Here is a 17,966-nt window from a genome sequence, read left to right as displayed (position 1 = left end):
CCTACCTATGCCGTTCAAGTTTCAATTTCACTTTAGTACAGTCACGACAGGTCACTTACAGAAGGCTGTCATTGTTCAGCTGCAACCCATTTCATGTGCTCAATTAAGTTCAGTGTGATTATATTCTCTTTTGTACTGTAATATTATTATGTATTTTTCTATGTCAAACTAGAATTACATTTTTACATTATTTAACGTTAAGTTTGTGGTTCATAAATCAGGATAGGCCAATGCCAATCAAGATTTACTTTGATTTATTTTTCTAAGTTTATGACATTTGTTCATTGCTAATTTTTCAATATTACAGCATTTGTCAGTAATGCAATAGTTTTCAGACATACTATGTTTATTGATGTCATATTTTTCTAAAGTTATAATTAAACCTAAGGTGTTTCATGTTATCCTTCAGGCTTTGTCAAAAACGTATATTGTAAAAATCTGTATTTAGAAGCGTGTACTCATGTATTTTTTCAGTTAACTATCATTGTTCAGACGCTGATTTCAGCTGATGTATTAAGTAGTTTTTAAGGTTATAATAATTAACTTATATCAAGTTGTTCTCATTAAAGTCCAATTTCTTTTGGCAAATACTAGCTGTGTGTTTTTTTTTATTTTTTAACTTTACCCAACAACATTAAACTTTATATCAGTAATCTATAGAATATATAAAACCAGACCAAGAACATCAGGTATACCACACCCAATTTCAGTTACATTTTATCTGACTCACCAGATCTGACCCTAAGAACATACGCTATTGGCTAGACAATCAGCACATATTAATAAAAGGAATACTAATTAAAATCAGTAAAACAATAAATAATTTTTCCTGTATCAATAAAATATCAATATTTAAATAACAAATACATACAAGTGAACTGACCAGAGGTAGGAACTTACAGAAATGTGAATGTTAGAATTGGACAGAGCTTCCCACACTTCATCTGGGCAACCTACATCAATAGCTACAGAAACTGCAGCAATATCTGATAATACACGCAGGCTAGCAACTACATCAGAATAACCAAGTTTCTCCTGTGAAAAAAAACAAATACAAATAGAATCAAAAATTTAAATTTAAAGTAACACTAAATTTACAATGTTTATGTACCAGAAATAATTTGGTAAGTAGTGAACTTGTACTCCTACACAGCATTATTAAAAAAACCTCTAATTACACCTACTGTTACATTTTAAATAGTTAATTACACCAATAATGCTTTCATAGTTACGTTTTATGTAGTTTACTTCATAACTACTACATAGTTACCTTGCTTGTATAAACATTTATCATAGCATTTTACTAAATTGTTTTCACCCATGTAATAGAAATCAGCTGCCTGTGAAGACAACCAGTCTTCTACCATTGTTTTCACTTCTTCATTGGTGTAAACCGCTGGCCACCAAGAAACACCAATAGGACTCGCAATACAAAGCTAAGTTTATTATTGTCCCTTTGGGCATAAAACTGACTAACACCATGTCTATTTCAAAACACAGTCGCCATAATCTTACGTGTTGTCATTGTCTGTTTGGCTTTCACTTTGACAATATATGTTGTGTTGCCATTCCATTGACTGCCGCTTGGATACTGGAGTGATGTGAGAAACCCAAGTCTTGTCACTTGTGACAATTTGTTCCAATAATTCATCTCCTTCCTCACTGTATTGGGTCAGAAATGTTAAAGCATTAGCCATTCAACGTTTTTTGTGTTCTTCAGAAATCAGCCTGGTAACCCATCACAAGCACAGTTTTTTAAACTGCAAAATTTCAGAAACGATTCTGAATAGCACTGACCTTGAAACTTGTGGAGATAACAGTGACTAAATGGAAATTGTGAATTGCAGGTCTTCACAAATTTCTGTATCAACTTTGCACACCAAACCATCCTTGATTACAGAAGGTCGACCCAATCATGATCCATTCATGGGCATTGTTCCAACCGTCCTTGAACAATCTTACCCATTTATTCACTTTGCTATCACTGACTGAAGTAGGCATCTCAAGAGCCATGCAAAATTTACATAGCAACAGCCAATCGGATCTTACTTAAAAAACAGCCCTCGCACAATACTACAATATACATTGTATTATGTTATACACGATTCATTATTTCCTAATAAGTTAATGGCATCTTCTTCCCCAGTACTTTGTTTAGCCACTACTTAAGCTGTATGACCCAACAATTGCAAGGCAATTTAATCACATAATCAGTATTCATGTTGTTTGAAGGCTGAAATCTAACTGAAATTATAAAAAATATATATTAAAATTACGTTAAAAATAATAGTTTTAATCGGTAATAACTGCACAAGTAAATAAACTTGACATTGGCCAAATGTCAACTAACACATTATTATCTCAATATCTGCCTAATATAATGTCACCCTTCAATAAGAAAAATTATTCATTTTCTAATTCTGAAAATAGTCAACATCAAAAAATTTTAGTAGCTTTTTTTATGGATAGAAGTAAAATCAATTTAACAAGGCAAGAGACAATTCCACTCTACTCACATATAATCAATTAGGCAGTTACTAAGGGTTAATCAAACGTTACCTTAGTACATATACAAACATAAAACTTTCAAAATTTTTTACATCACCAAACAAAACAGAACTTCTTTAAAAGAAAATTATTAATTAATTTTACTTACACCAGATTCAATGGTATCAACTTTCATTTCTTCATAGTACAAAGGTATAGCAAATTGAATGAAAGTTTCTGAGGGAAGCAGTGGTTCAAGAGAAAGCAATGCTTTTGCAAAACCATCTGGATTATTTTTTATCAATTCATTATTTATATTTTCAACATATTTCTTTCCTAAAAACAAAAAAAAAATTATTTCATAAATAAAAAAATAAAAAAAAATTTGATTGCTCTATTTTAAATGCTTGTAACATTTTAAATTATATTATGCCAGTCAGTGATTGAGATATATTTTATTAAAAACAAAAGTGTACACGCTTTCTAGCATGACATCAACCAACTATTATCTCACACATATTAAAAATATAGCTTTATTTTATATATTATAAAATATAACTTTATTATAATTATATATTATAACTTTATTATAAAATATAGCTTTATTTTATATATTATAAAATATAGCTTTATTTTATATATTATAAAATAAAGCTATGAAAGAGAGGTGACTATTCAAGCATTTGCAGAAGCAATAATGTAAATTATGTGTATGTGTAAAATTATGTGTTATGTGTCTACCATGTAGATATCTATAATACAAGTAATGAGTTTGTTTCTTCTTTCTCAGTTAAAATGATACAGGAAATCACTTTTGACACATCAAATGTGAATGTGAAATCACATCAGGAATTAACAAGAGTAAATTAATAATTAATTAGACAGACAGCTACAAAGAAATTATTATTTATTCAATGACAATGAAATTAATACTACTTTTCAAATTAATCCTCAGCTACATTTAGGCTCTTTCTGCGAGTTTTCTTATTCCAATAATACAGAATGGTTCACCTTGACGTCCGAGTCATTGTTGTACAACAATCATGACCTGCTTATTATTGCCAAACTTGGTCCTATGTAAAAACTCTTTGAGGATAAAAAAAATAAGATAATGCGAGATTGAGATTGTAAGAGGGATTTGGAAACACCTACCAACCTGACTTTTGAATAGCTTTCCATGTCTTTTAGGCAGTATGTGGATGGGCAATATCATGAGGAAGGACTGTGCCTTTTGAGAGAATACCAGGAGAATGTTTCCTCCTTACTGCAGGTTTCTCTTCATTTTCTAGCATACCACAACAGTACTCACTATTCATAGAATGTTTTTCTACCAAATCCCTCTCTATAAAAAAATTGATGGTGTGTGAGTTTGTTTGTTGGCTGTATGTGCTCACATTTTATTTCAGCTGCTATTGGCACAGAGCAGACCAATGATGGTGCGCTGGGCATAGTGACTCTCTCCTGCTAGAAGAAGTCCGTTGTCAATTAATTTACAGATTATTTAATTTAATTTCTAGGTGTAGATTATTTTATTTATATTTTATATTTGTGTTTTTATTTAATTATAATTATTTATTAATTTCATTTATTTAATTTTATTAATAATAAAAATTAATTAATATTTAGCAGTAAAAAAAATTCTTTATTTAGTGGGAGTCATTGACGCACATCTGGCCAGCACATCATGTGGTCCGCTCTGCACCAATAGCAACAGCTGGACCGGCAACTAACACAACCTCTCATGAACATATACACAAGACTAAGCAAAGAAGCCAATTTACTGTTATCAATGTGGCTAGCATTAAACATGATACTTCTATTAAAAACTATTAAAATTCTATTATCTACTTACTTCTTACGCCTATTTTAAATATAAAAACACCAAAATGTTCTAAAAAATATTCTCTACACACTAATATTTCTTTTCTTAAAATATTTCTGTAAAATATTAAATATTCTCATAAACCCAAGGATATGAATGTGTCGAAGTCCAGGCTAAAATGAGCGAAGCGAGCCCTAATTGTGTAACCATTCTAAATTTTGTTGGTTACGAACAATATATATTATGTCATAAAGAAAAAAGTTTCAATATTTTACAAAGTAGTTAATATTCATTTGGCTTAGCTGATATTAAAAACAGAAAATAAGCAAGATAGTATTATATTATTTTAATAGTTAAATAAACATAATTAGTTTAATAAGAAATTGTATTACATAACTTTGTTTTTTGATGTATGACATGGTCTGGATAGCCAGACGGTGATGTCATCGTGGGCTGGTGAGAGCATATACATTCTCAGAAAAAAGTGTGTACGTGCATAAATACGAATGGGCGTCTGGTGGACGCCCATTCGTATTCGTCAAAGACTGACATTCTTTGTTTCGGGGCTAGTATGAATTTAGCAGTCATGGAGTGGAGATGTGTTTTGAGTTGGCTCGCACGGAAGTGGTGATGTGTTCTTTGTTCGATGAGACAGGACAGTGAGACTGGGTGTATTCGGGTGTATGACCTCGCAGGTCATCATTATTTTTATATGTGCAGGAAAGTATCCTTATGTATAATGAAGAGAAAAATTAATGATAAGATATTTTTTTTAAATATGACAGACGAGTAGTGTGGAAATGTGTTTTCTATGACTCCATATATATGATTCAAAATATATATAATTATATATAATTTTTATATGCTTAATATGTTCAATTAATGTTAAAAAAATTATTTTTCGTATTGTTAATGTTAATTTTTTTTTATTTTAATAATATACATGTAATCAGACTACAGAGCCCTAGTACATTTTTTTTTTGTTCTCCCCTTAATTTGAATTGTTTTGTGATTGAGCTTTTACTTTATATTGATTCACTTGAGCTTTTCAAATTAAATTTTTTTTTTTTTTTTTAATTTGGAAGTAAGCTTGCAATTGGCTGATATCACTCAAAACATATAAATCTCAAAACACCATTAACATCACTTTACCCGCTGGGTTTTGAATTTCTTCATGGCACGTGAACTCGGATGTCTCCATTCCATAGTCTTACATTTGGATTTCCATTCAAAATTATATATCAAAGTTTCATCATCATTATACTATCTAAAAAAAAAGCATTACCTTTTGATAAAAATCATTCTCTAAGTTCCATACAAATGTGATTTCTCTAGCAAATGTGAGTTGTCTTCCTTCCTTTTTCCCATTTAGCCTCCAGGAATTACCATCAGGTATTACTTCAGAGGATGATATGTATGAGTGTAAGTAAATTGTAGTCTTGTATAGTCTCAAGTCTACCATTTCTGAGATCTGTGGTTAATTGAAACCCAACCACCAAAGAACACCGGTATCCACAATGTATTATTCAAATCCGTATAAAATTAACTGCCATTACTAGGACTTGAATGCTGGAACTCTCAACTTCCAAATCAGCTGACTTGCAAAGACACGTACACGACTAAAATGTGAGTTGTCTAGTATTTTTCTTTAGCACAATAACAATCAGGTATTATCAAGAAATTGTAGTAAACTTCACAGCATTATTTAAGTCTTATGAATGATGAGCAGACTGAAGTAAAAAATCATTTACGGTAAATCAAAAATAAACTTTAAACAACTAATAAAGTAGGTTACTGAAACATACAAGAAATTGCCCAGCCCAAATTGATAATTTGACCACTTTTGCCTGACTCTTAATATACTACAAAATAATATAATTTTTTAAAACAAATATGATTTCTCAAAATGATACCATAATAATTATATTTTACTTTTTCTTTCTACAGATGCCTCCTGGTTACCAACTTTTACAATATTCTGTAAAATTTCTTTCTGTCCAGTAGCACTAGAAATTGTCATAAAACTACTGCTCTCAATAAAATCCTGAAGTTCAGCTGCATAAAATCCTTTATTCTCTTCATTTAAATCCTTAAAGAAAGCAAACAAAATATCACACATATTTAAGTAGTTATATGATGAAAGCAACAACAAAATATGCTTTAAACATTAGAAATGTGGCTGATATAAAATATTAAGTTTCATGAGTAGAATGTGTAACAGCTTGATATTACATAAAATGACAAAAGAAAATGCAGGAAATTAGAGTGTTAGGCCACATAATACAAAAAATTAAAAATATCACTGCTTACAAAGTGATTAGCAAGATAATTGATTGGATGGAGAAATGTTGGTAGAAGGATATCTCAAATTAAGAACCTTTGAATGTGATTCTTTATATAAACAACCAACTTTTTTATGCTGTCATGGTCAAAGTTAAATAACATGATATACCCATATCTGAAACACATAGACAAAAGAAGAAGAAAACAATTAATTAACAAAGAAACAGCAATTTGTTTTATTTAATGAACAATTAAAGAATGGTATTTATTATACATTTGGCTAGTTCAGCTATATTAATCTTCAAGGTGAATGGTTAACAACTGTAACTGATATTTCAAATATTTAAAAACAATCAATATCTTAGTACTACAAATAATTTGCATAGCTTCTAATAAATCGTAACTATCAATTAGGATTCTAATTGTAGTCACTCCTCCGAAAAAAAAAACACATATTGATTATGCATATATATATTTGTATGTAATTGTAAAATAGTTATTTTATGAAAACATCAGAGTATGTTTTTACTTTTTTAGGCAAAAGCACTGCCTAAAAAAGTTTGCAGTGAAGTAGGCAAAATTTTATTTACAGAAGAGAAATTAATCTATCTTCTTTATCTTTTGCCTTACCCCATATCATATGAGGCGGAGTTTCTTTATTTAATGCATCAATCAGAGTAGGTTTATCTGAGGGTAATAATGTTCAACAAGTAGGCAATTATTAATGAACAAAAAAGTCGCAGTTTGGCTGAAGGTAACGTGCATTTTAATAGGCTATCCAAGCTGATGTGCAATAGGATACCTGATTTGTAAAGAACGGATGGGAAATTTCACTCTATCTTTACAGAGTATATGAGGAGTATAAAACCACTTCAATCTACATAGTATAAATATTTGTAGAGGGTATAACAAACCTCCTCCTCGTAAAGAGATTTTTTAAAGAATTCTACAGCAAGAATCAGTTGTAAAGTCAGTTGTAAAAATAAATATACTCTTGGGAGTGTACTTCAAAGAAAAGGTAATAAGAAAATGGCCATAATAAAATCAATGTGGATCATAAACACATAGTTCCTTTCCATGATAGCATATTATCACCCAATTCGCTATAACAAATTAAAACATATAATTTTAATTTGGAAAAGCTATTAATATAATACTAATAAATAAATAATTTAATTTCCACCAACTTAATAAACTCACTTATCCTGTTAATAGAACAGTCACTAGTCTACTCTTAAAAACATATATAATTGAAACTGAAATGAATTAATTTCATTTTGTATTTGAGCATGATTCTATACAATTTTAATAACCAACAACATTTCTTTGTTACTTATTTAATGTGTTTCTACAAAAAGACTGATGGTATTATAAAGAGCAAAAGCACTATTCATTAGAAAAGCACTACTGTATTATATATTGTCACGGTAAAGGTAAATATCTTATATGTAATAAATAAGAGTGATCTCAGTGTGTTTGAAAAATGAATACTAATAATTAACATAGATAAAGAGTATTTAAAAATAAAATAGCCATAATATAAAAAGTAAACAATTATACCAGTAAGGCTATCCCAATACCAGTATCACCATATACATAATATCAACAATAAACACATACATAGTAATGTTGCACTCATAGATACTTGGCATGATTTTCTGTAGTTACAGTCATATCTGCAAATAGCAGATTTAATTCTATTCATACACACAAGCTTGTTAAAACTTGTAATGAAGAAAATATACAAATAAACACAAATGGAATACACTACATAATGTTGCATATTATTCTCTACTAACAAGGTAACATCTACCAATTCAGATTCACAGAATGAAACTTACCAATCCCAGCTGTTAACAGACTGTTTTATAGAAATTCAACCAAGCACCAGAGTAATTGATTGAAAAAAATTCAGCATGATTTTTTTTTTTTGTAATTTGAAGACTTTATTAACTAATAAAACTATATTTTATTTTTAAAGCTGTTTACTATGTTTAACTGTGATTTTATTATGATTTTTATAGTCATTAAAAATTACTAACAATGCTGTACATTGCATATAATTTAAATACTTTATGTTCATGTTTTTGTGCTTTGAAATGTCTAATGAATGCATTACTCATGATCAGAGATGTATACTTCCACCATAATCACATCTACAGAACTGTTCTTGTTTTTATTATAATGAGTATTCAAAAATATAACACAATGAGTGTTCTGACTTGATGAGTATTAAAGACTTTAAAAAATATTATTTGTAGTCAAGTCAGATGATCTAGACTGCAATGTAAAGTAGCTTTTGCAAATGCCGAAACAAATTGGAACATATTTTTTTAAAACATTTATTTAAATTAAAAATAATGAGACTCGAGAGCTTTTAAGAAAAATCATGTAACACTACATCTTTGTACTAAGCGACTGAAATAATTTTATCATATTCCTTTCAAACTTTCTAGTGTTTACAATTCTAATATCCCAGTGACAGGTACTTAAAACAGTTCTTGCATACTGTTGCACCAAAAGATTATACAATTTATGGTGCTAATATCCCAGTGACAGGTACTTAAAACAGTTCTTGCATACTGTTGCACCAAAAGATTATACAATTTATGGTGCCATCCTAAAAGACACACATATACACACCCATATTTTAGTATTTTTATTTTTTTTTTTTTATTATGCAATAACGGAATTATTTCAATTTTGACTGAGGATGTGGGTTCCTACAAAACTACTTTCAAGAAAAATTATGGTAAGATATGTCTTATTTCAATATTCTGTACTAGCTGGTTTATTTAATAAATTTAAATATATATTTATATATACACATATGTTACTAGAGAAATGTTACCGTTGAACTCAAGGGAAACTTTCATTAAAGTAAAAAGTATCAAATTAGTTTTGATTAGAATTTTCTTATGGACACCTCAAAATAAACATAAAACTTGTTTCAAATTTTGATTGTCAGGCTTATTTTTAGTTCTCATATTTAAATAAGCAAATACACACCAGTAGTGGCTCACATATAGGCATTGTGGAACTGCAGTACCCCCCCCTACTCCACTAGATATTATCAATAACATTTAATATGAGTCCTTTTTTCTTTAATTCTTTCTTTATACTTGTACAATATATAATTCTTAAGCTTAATGTCAGTAGCCATTCCCCAGTTTATGAAAAAGATACAAAAATCTTTATATGGAAATGTGCACATCACAGTTCCAGCCCAGCAGCATGGTGTTTGGCTGTTGTGCACATAAGAAGCTGCACGCGAGGCTATGAGGGAGAGAGAACACTGTCGCTCCTGCAGTGCCGACCCTGGTGTGCTGGTGGAAGTAGTTTTTTTTACTTCACATGTGTACGGAATGTTCCTTGTTCTTTCTCTTTTCTAGTTTACTTAGCGGAAGGAATATGAAAATGGTTTAGTTGTTTTTTCAGTACTGATCAGAAGATGGTGGAAAGTAAGCCTTTTTGATTGCCAAATCTGTCCAAAAACACGCTGGAAGAGTGAAAGAGAAGGTAATCAGTAAAAACGAATTATGTATTTGTTTCTGTGTAAATAGAAATTTAAATTAAGCACCATTGGACTACAGTGTTTTTAAGGGGACATTTTATTATTTATTCGGTTAAACCGAATACGATTTTGTACCATATTCTTGAATGTGATAAAGTGTAGAATTTTATTATTATTCTGCTTCCAGCTATTTTATCTGATTCATTTTTTCGGTTCTTTTATTTTATAGAAAACTTGAACCGTGGACAAGAAAAGACCCAGAAAAAAATTTCTGAAGCAGCATCCCCACTAATTTTAGCAATGAACTGCCACTGATACACATAATAATAAAAATCATGGAAGTTCTTTATATTCTATGAAATAAAGCTTCCTTTGTGTTTCAGATGGTGCAAATTAAGATATGAATATATTTTTGCTAACGTAATAAAGCTATTAGAAGTATGTTCTGGAACTGGAGAGAAAATGAGACTGAAAAAATAAATAAGAATGAAAGAAACTGATTTTTCAAGTTTCAAAAACTTAAAATAGATTATTCAACAAAACTCTGTGCCATAAATTATGTTTAAAGACTATAATTAATTATAAATAGAAAATAAATATTATATCTACATACTTACATTTAATTCTAAACAAGGATGTTTTAATACATTAAATACTCCAGCACTATCATGTTTTTGCATAGCACTCAATATTTCATTCCATTTACACTGAACTATAAAAAAAAAAAAAAATAATATGATTATAACACAGTATCAGTAATTCATTTACACTGACCACTTCCTTATCAATTAACAATACAGATAATCAACACTTCAGCATTTTTTTTACTGAAATTTACAGCCTGTAGTTATCCTGTTACAGAATACATAATTATAAAAGACAGTTCAATTTCCTTATGAAAACTGGGCCAAATTTTTTTAACTGGACGTGTTTTAACTAAGATAAAAACATTTTTAGACACTAGCATTATATTTTATACTTTGCTTTCAACTGAAATTATTACTCTTAATTTTATTTTAATCATAAATTTCACGTTTAAAATATAAATACAGTCAAACTTTTTGAGTAGTCAAAAAGTGTATTAGATCTGAGTAACATTTTTCACTCAATATATTAGTCCTGTTTTTACATATGTTTGTACCTTTCATGATATTCAAATGTGTTAAGATGTGGTTCATCTTGTGTAAAGACAAACTATTATAAAGTAGAATAAAAAAATTAAAAATATAATTACAAGTATTGCCAACATTTCCTAGTGTGTATTAAAAGAGAAGTCGATCATTTATTTGCTTAATGTACCTCTAGTGAATATTTGACTGACTGGTTTATAATTCAGTTTGATTGAGCTAGTTTATCAAGTTATAATTATGATGCTGTAAAAACTTACCAAACAAATACAATTTACTTTAAGTGGATTATGTAGACTAACTGGCCTACTTCAAATGTAAACTAAAAATTGCAAAGCGGTTAAGACTAGCACATTTCTAATTTGATAATATTTTGGCAATAATGAATTAAATACTAGTTAATTTAAAAATAACAGTTTTCATTATGGTAATTAGAAAATCTCTCACATCATTTTTCAAACTTTAACCATTTACAGTACTAGAAATTTTTTCCATTAACAAAATATCCAATACTATCAAGCTCAAAATCAACATATATTTTGATTCCCAAAATGCAGTTGTTAGACATACAAATATTAAATAAAAAAAAAAAATTTAATAAATTTATTAAATTAGAAGGAGAAACACTGTTGCAGCTTGATGTTAAAATATCTGTAGATTCATATGATCAGAGAATGACATCTGTAAAATAAAGCAAAATTACACAAATCACTAAGTTCACAGTTTTTTTTTAGAAACAAGATATTCTACCACATATACTAACAGAGTAATTCAAAATAATACAAGTAAAAAATCTCTTGATTAACATAATTAATTAGTCTCATAAAAAAATTATATTTAGTATCTGAAGATCTGTTTGACTCATTGACTCAACAATTGAAAACCAACTGATGAATATCTCTTTGTAATCTACAGAAAAAACTAATTGATGGACAGTCAGTTTATAACAGTTTTATTTCACGGGTAATTTTTTTTTCCATTAACCATGTTTGCAATATTGTTTTAGCATTTTTTAAGTAAAGAAAAAGATAGCTCATAGATTTTATAGTGAAACTTTGTAATTATTTAGAAAGATGACAGGCATTCATAAGTCAATCATCTTGGCATATGTTTCCCACACTAATTGTAAATATATAAAAAAGGGTCGTTTTATTGTAGGTTTTTTTTTTTGGAGGGTGAAAAACACTTTCCTGTTATCGCCCAGATCAAACTAAAACTAGATTAAAATTAAAGTATAAAAATATAATAAACTTAAATGTAAATTATATTAAAAAACGTAAAAACTAATATCACTAAAAACTTATGACTAATATCATATACAAGAGAAAAAAATAAAAAGCTAAAAATTAAAACTAGATTAAAATTAAAATAGTAAAAAAGAGAAAAAAACAATTAAAACTTAAAGCTAATATCACAGATAAGATATCAGTAATAATTTAAATCTTGGAGGATATAGTGAAACATTTGCTGGAAGACTTTATTTGATGGTTTGATTCTTTATTGTATATCGTAAGATCAAACATAAAATTTATAAGGTTGATTCCCCATATGAAGACGGATAAATTGGAAAAACAGAAGTTGTGTCAACATTTATAAGGTGCACAGTACAACGTGGATGGTCCTCATACCTTCCTAATTTGTGATTCCCAAGGACTGAGTCCAAAGCCAGGTGATTTGGCTGTCCTTTAAGATGGGCAAAATAAGATGCTAATAGCTGGTCCCATCTATCCCTAAGTGATGGATTATCGCAGTCAACAATTAAGCTTATGATAGTGCTTGATCTAAAGGCACCTGTGGTAAACTGAAGGCAAGCATGATGTACAGCATCCTGCATTTTAAGCACGGTATGATGCACTGCAGAGTAGGCAACACAATCATAATCTAAATGGGGACGAAATAAGAAATAATAAAAATGTATCATACATGACCAAACAGCTCCCCAATTGATGTTGCTAAGGACTCGCAGCATATCAAAAAGTTTAGAACATTGTGTTTTTAATTCTTCAATGTGTTTGACCCATGTAAGGTAGCTATCAAAAAATAAACCCAAAAGCTGATATCAGGAGAGATAGCAATTAGCTCTCCGTTTAGAAAAACTTGCAAAATGGAAGGGTCCCGCAACCAAGAAAAGACTACACATTTTGATTTCTCAGGTGAAAAGGTGAAGACAATAACCCTGGAGACCAAGCTTCAAGGCAAGATATAGTGTTCTGTAGTACTCTCTGCTGTGGCTGTTAAACGGTATGTAATATATATAGCAAAGTCATCAAGATATAAAGTACATGAAACGGGTGGTGGCACACATTTAGTAATACTGTTGATGGCTATAGAAAATAAGGTGGTACTTAATACATTACCTTGAGATACTCCATTCTCCAAGATGATACTACCTGAGAGAGAATCTCCAACACAAATACGGAACGTTCAGTGATTTAAGAAAAACCTAATAAAAGCATAAATCATATTGTCCTTGACTCCCCATTCTTTGAGGGTGTTTAGAATACCTCATCACCAGACCACATCGTATGTCTTTCTGATATCAAAGAAGATAGGATGAGGTGCTGGCAGAGTAGGAAAGCATTTTGAATAGCTGTTTCCAATGACACTAAATGGTCAATGGAAGATCGTCCCTGTCGGAAACCACACTGTTCCGGAGATAAAAGGCCATATCTCACTAAGTACCAAGTAAGGCTGCAGTTATACAGATTTGAATAATAGATCATGGATACCGGTGTTCTTTGGTGGTTGAGTTTCAAATAATCTCATAAATCTCAGAAATGGTTGACCTAAGACTGTACAAGACTACAATTACTTACAATCATACATATCATCCTCTGACCTAACAGTGATTCCCAGAAGCTAGACAGGAAAAAGGAAGGGAAGGTTTAAGTACTAGTACGACAAAGACTTCTGACCAGACAGATGGGAAGACTTGTGCATAGAATAAATCATTATAAATGTTCAATAGGTGTTATAACGCTGAATTAGGAAGGTGTGACAGCATACAGAGATGAATGTTGTCAGGTCCAGGGAAGGTGTCGTCATGTGAGTTTTTAAGTGTGTGTGACAACTCATTGAATACAAATGGGGCATTTAATTCACCAACCAAATCACCAATGTTTAACGATAATACTTCCATCTGTCTTGTACCTCTGAAAATTATTATATGATGAAGTGAGACACCAAATGGAAAGAATTTGCTAAGGTTGCCACTGCAGAAGATGATGAAAGAAGTTCTCCTTCATGAATAAGACCGAGAATAGATTGTTTTGGTGATCCACAAATTGCATGGATCATTTCCACACAGTAGACATGAGAGTAGTGCATGAGATAGTGTTCATGTATTTCATCCACGACTTCCTCTTAGCGTCCAAGAATACTCTATAACATACCACTCTAGCCCTACAGTATAAATTTAGATGATCAGTTGTAGGCTTGCAATTACATTTGCATATTGCCTGCCATTGATTGCTAATAACATTTTGGCAATCATCATTCCATCAAGCAACGGAAGGATGTCTAGGGTTACCCGATATTTATGGGATACATCTATTAGCATTATCAAGTATGATGGATGTAAAAGAGGAAAGTTGATCAAGGATGTCTGCGCCATCGTCATACTGTGATGGGAAGGCTTTATGATAACCGTTCCAATCCGCCTTTTTAACAATTCATCTCCATGGCCTTTTTGTCACTGCTAGGTCGATACCAAAAGCAATAATAATTGGCCTGCAATCACTGCTTTGAAAGTCATTACAAACAGACCAATAAAGACGAAGGTGTAAACTCGATAAACATACGGAGAGGTCAATGTAGGGCAATGTATCAGCTGATAAGGACATGAATGTGTGTGATCCATAATTCAGTAGACAAAGTAAAGTCATGTTTTACTCTATTTATCATATTTCCTCAATTAACAGCCGAAAGATGAGCCCCAGAAAATATGGTAGGCATTGAAGTCTCCTACTATTAACGACAGCAATGAGATTTGAAGGGTATAGAGACAGGGTATAGACAGTTGAGAGACCTTCATGGCAACAGCAGGAATAAGGGTGGCAAGTGGAATCCTTGTAACCGACAATTCATTCCTCATAAAAATAGCAACTTCACCACTCTCTACTGTCTATCAGAGTTATATCTCTTACTGAAATAGCCTCTGAGTGTTACTGCATTTTTTGTAGAAGATGTGTTTCTTGGAAGCACATGATTAGTGGTTGATGTGTTTTAAAATAAAAAATAAAAAAGTTATATAATCCTGTAGCGACGAGGGTAATGTTTTGAATTTGTATCAGTATTCTTTGTATACAAAGAAAATCAGGCTAATTTAATATTTAAGGTTAACTGAACAAGGTCAGTGAGCAAAGCAAAAGTTAGGTTATGTTGATATGGAATGCAGTTCAATACACAGAATTGTTACCTAACCTAACTAACTATGGGAATAAGTAATTTTTCATTTTTAAATCTTTATAAGTTAAGAAAAACAAAAAAAAATTCATCATCATCATCATTACATTAAAAAGATGGTAAATTTTAAAACTACAGTAATGACATTTTTTTCTTGTTTATTGATTAATACGATGACCATATATGCCAAGATTATTGACTTTGAATGAATGTCATCTTTCTAAATAATTCGGTAAAACATAACACTCAGTGACTGTTTTATCAATTCTCTTTATTAATTTGTTTGGTGAAACGTACTGGATCAATGATTAATCTTTTTTACTTTAATGATCCTAAAATCTTATCACTATAATTCATTATTTGGACATTTTTAAGCTTCTTATATAGTAAAAAACTATACTTTTACATTAATAAACAGTAAAGATGTAGAAGGAACTAGAAAGGTCACAACTGAAGTACAACAAGGAAGGTATCATAAAGCTTCTAAAGGTAATTTTGTGATTTCGTAACTTGATCATGTTTTTATTTACAATTATATGTAACAGATAAAGTGGAATTTCATTATATAAAGTTTGAAAAAATGTGCAAATTAAAAAATAATATCAGATATAACCTTTTGTTGGAATTTCAGACAAAAGAAGCAATTATTTTATAAACGAAAAAATGTATTTTTTTACGGCAGTTGCTTCAAGTGGGTTGATTTTAATCACAAGACAATTATCTGAGATATTAACAACAAATGTTTACAAAAGTAAAAGCTTCCATTATTGAAATATGTTATCCTCAAGGGGTGAATTATCAACAGCTAAGATAACATATCTTTTGCAAACTAAGAAAGACACTAATATGTTCACTCAGAAAATTACCAAACTAATCTGAGCTAATTACCAAGCTAATCTACTTACGTCGAGTATATATTGTCTTTAATGACAATATAAAATATTTGATACGATAACAATGAAATTGTACATATAAAACTGCAATAGTGAGGAATTCATGCATACATTACAATTGTACACACATTTTTTTCACTTACCATTTACAAATGTAATGTGTCCTTGTATTTCAGCCTGAGTTAATAATCCATCGTATTCATCCTGGTCTGAACTGTCATTCAGAGACTAGAACAGAAAACAAAATCAAAAGGAATTACAGTGAAATTATACTTAAAATTATGAATAAACAAATATAAGAAAGACAATACAAGGAGCATTCAACAATAAAAATACAGTCAATATATCATGATTACTACAAATATACTAATATCATGATTACTACAAATAAGAAAACTTATTATTATATGTTATTTCTTAACATAATTCCCTATTAATGTTACACTTCCACTTGTCCAACTTTCTTTCTACAATCCATTATTCAATATGCAATAATTTTTTTTGTTTTGAGCAAATCTAAAGTCAATCTTGCACTTGAATTTTTATTTGCTAATTTCTTTAGAAGTTTTCCCTTTAGAGCTAATTTGAATAGACCAAAAAAAAATCATAATACAAAATAGATAACAGGGGTGGGGCATTCCCAGATGATTCCATCCCCTTTTAAATAGCTTTTATTTGAACTTTGAGTTTTCTGAAGGCTGGGCTTAAATTCCAAATTTTGTCATTTTCATTACGATCAAATGGTGGCTCCCCAAGTTTCATTGCAGATTAACAATTCAAAATCCTGATTGGTAGTGATTTTTCAGAACTATACAGATTGAAACCTCCATGATTTGTAATAAGAGCTTACTTTTTCTAATATCAGTTCTAAACTTTAAATATCATCTTGCATATGTTTTACAGTAAGTAAAGTTTTTAATAACAGAATAAGCAATGCACATAGTAACAGACTGGGTATAGACAACTTTTCAACAATTAATTCTCCTATTAAGATCAATCATTTCAAACAGGTTGCTCTTTAGGTTGTAGTGGATACTTTAATTGATCTTCCACACTGATGAGCAAATTCAATTCTGAAGTGGGAATCTTTTTGACACATTCTACCCACTTGTTAACATTTCTTAGGTTCACAAACAAATTTCCATTATGTGCTAATTAGAATACATTGAAATAAATGAATGAATGAATGAATGCCTGATAAAAAAAATCTTAAATTATACTGTTTAATAATACAATACACAGTCATATAATGCCACAAACATAATTTAAAATGAAACAGCAAAAACAATAAAATGCATTATTTTCTAGGCTGTCAACTGAAAAAACTTATTTCAGACAAATACTTTCTTAAGACATTAAATTACCTTCAGTTTTTTAATTTTCCATAATGTGTCCCTAATTACTCAATGAATCTTTTATATTAAAACAAATTTGAA

General features: G+C 30.1%; 1 protein-coding gene across 1 annotated transcript in view; it reads right to left on the bottom strand.

Annotated features, from left to right (window-relative positions):
- LOC142321264 (ras GTPase-activating-like protein IQGAP1) overlaps positions 1-17,966 on the bottom strand; it is a 110,695-nt gene that overhangs the window by 79,444 nt on the left and 13,285 nt on the right. The window contains exons 6-11 of the mRNA XM_075359261.1: positions 16,667-16,758; positions 12,842-13,263; positions 10,754-10,818; positions 6,242-6,398; positions 2,657-2,793; positions 901-1,035 (exon numbers count right to left, since the gene is read on the bottom strand). Coding sequence (XP_075215376.1) covers positions 901-1,035; positions 2,657-2,793; positions 6,242-6,398; positions 10,754-10,818; positions 12,842-13,263; positions 16,667-16,758 — 1,008 coding nt within the window. The remainder of the gene's footprint in view (positions 1-900; positions 1,036-2,656; positions 2,794-6,241; positions 6,399-10,753; positions 10,819-12,841; positions 13,264-16,666; positions 16,759-17,966) is intronic.

The sequence above is a fragment of the Lycorma delicatula genome, chromosome 3 (assembly GCF_047948215.1).
Source record: "Lycorma delicatula isolate Av1 chromosome 3, ASM4794821v1, whole genome shotgun sequence".
Taxonomy (NCBI): Eukaryota; Metazoa; Arthropoda; class Insecta; order Hemiptera; family Fulgoridae; genus Lycorma; species Lycorma delicatula.
This window is presented reverse-complemented; position numbering and strand designations above follow the sequence as displayed.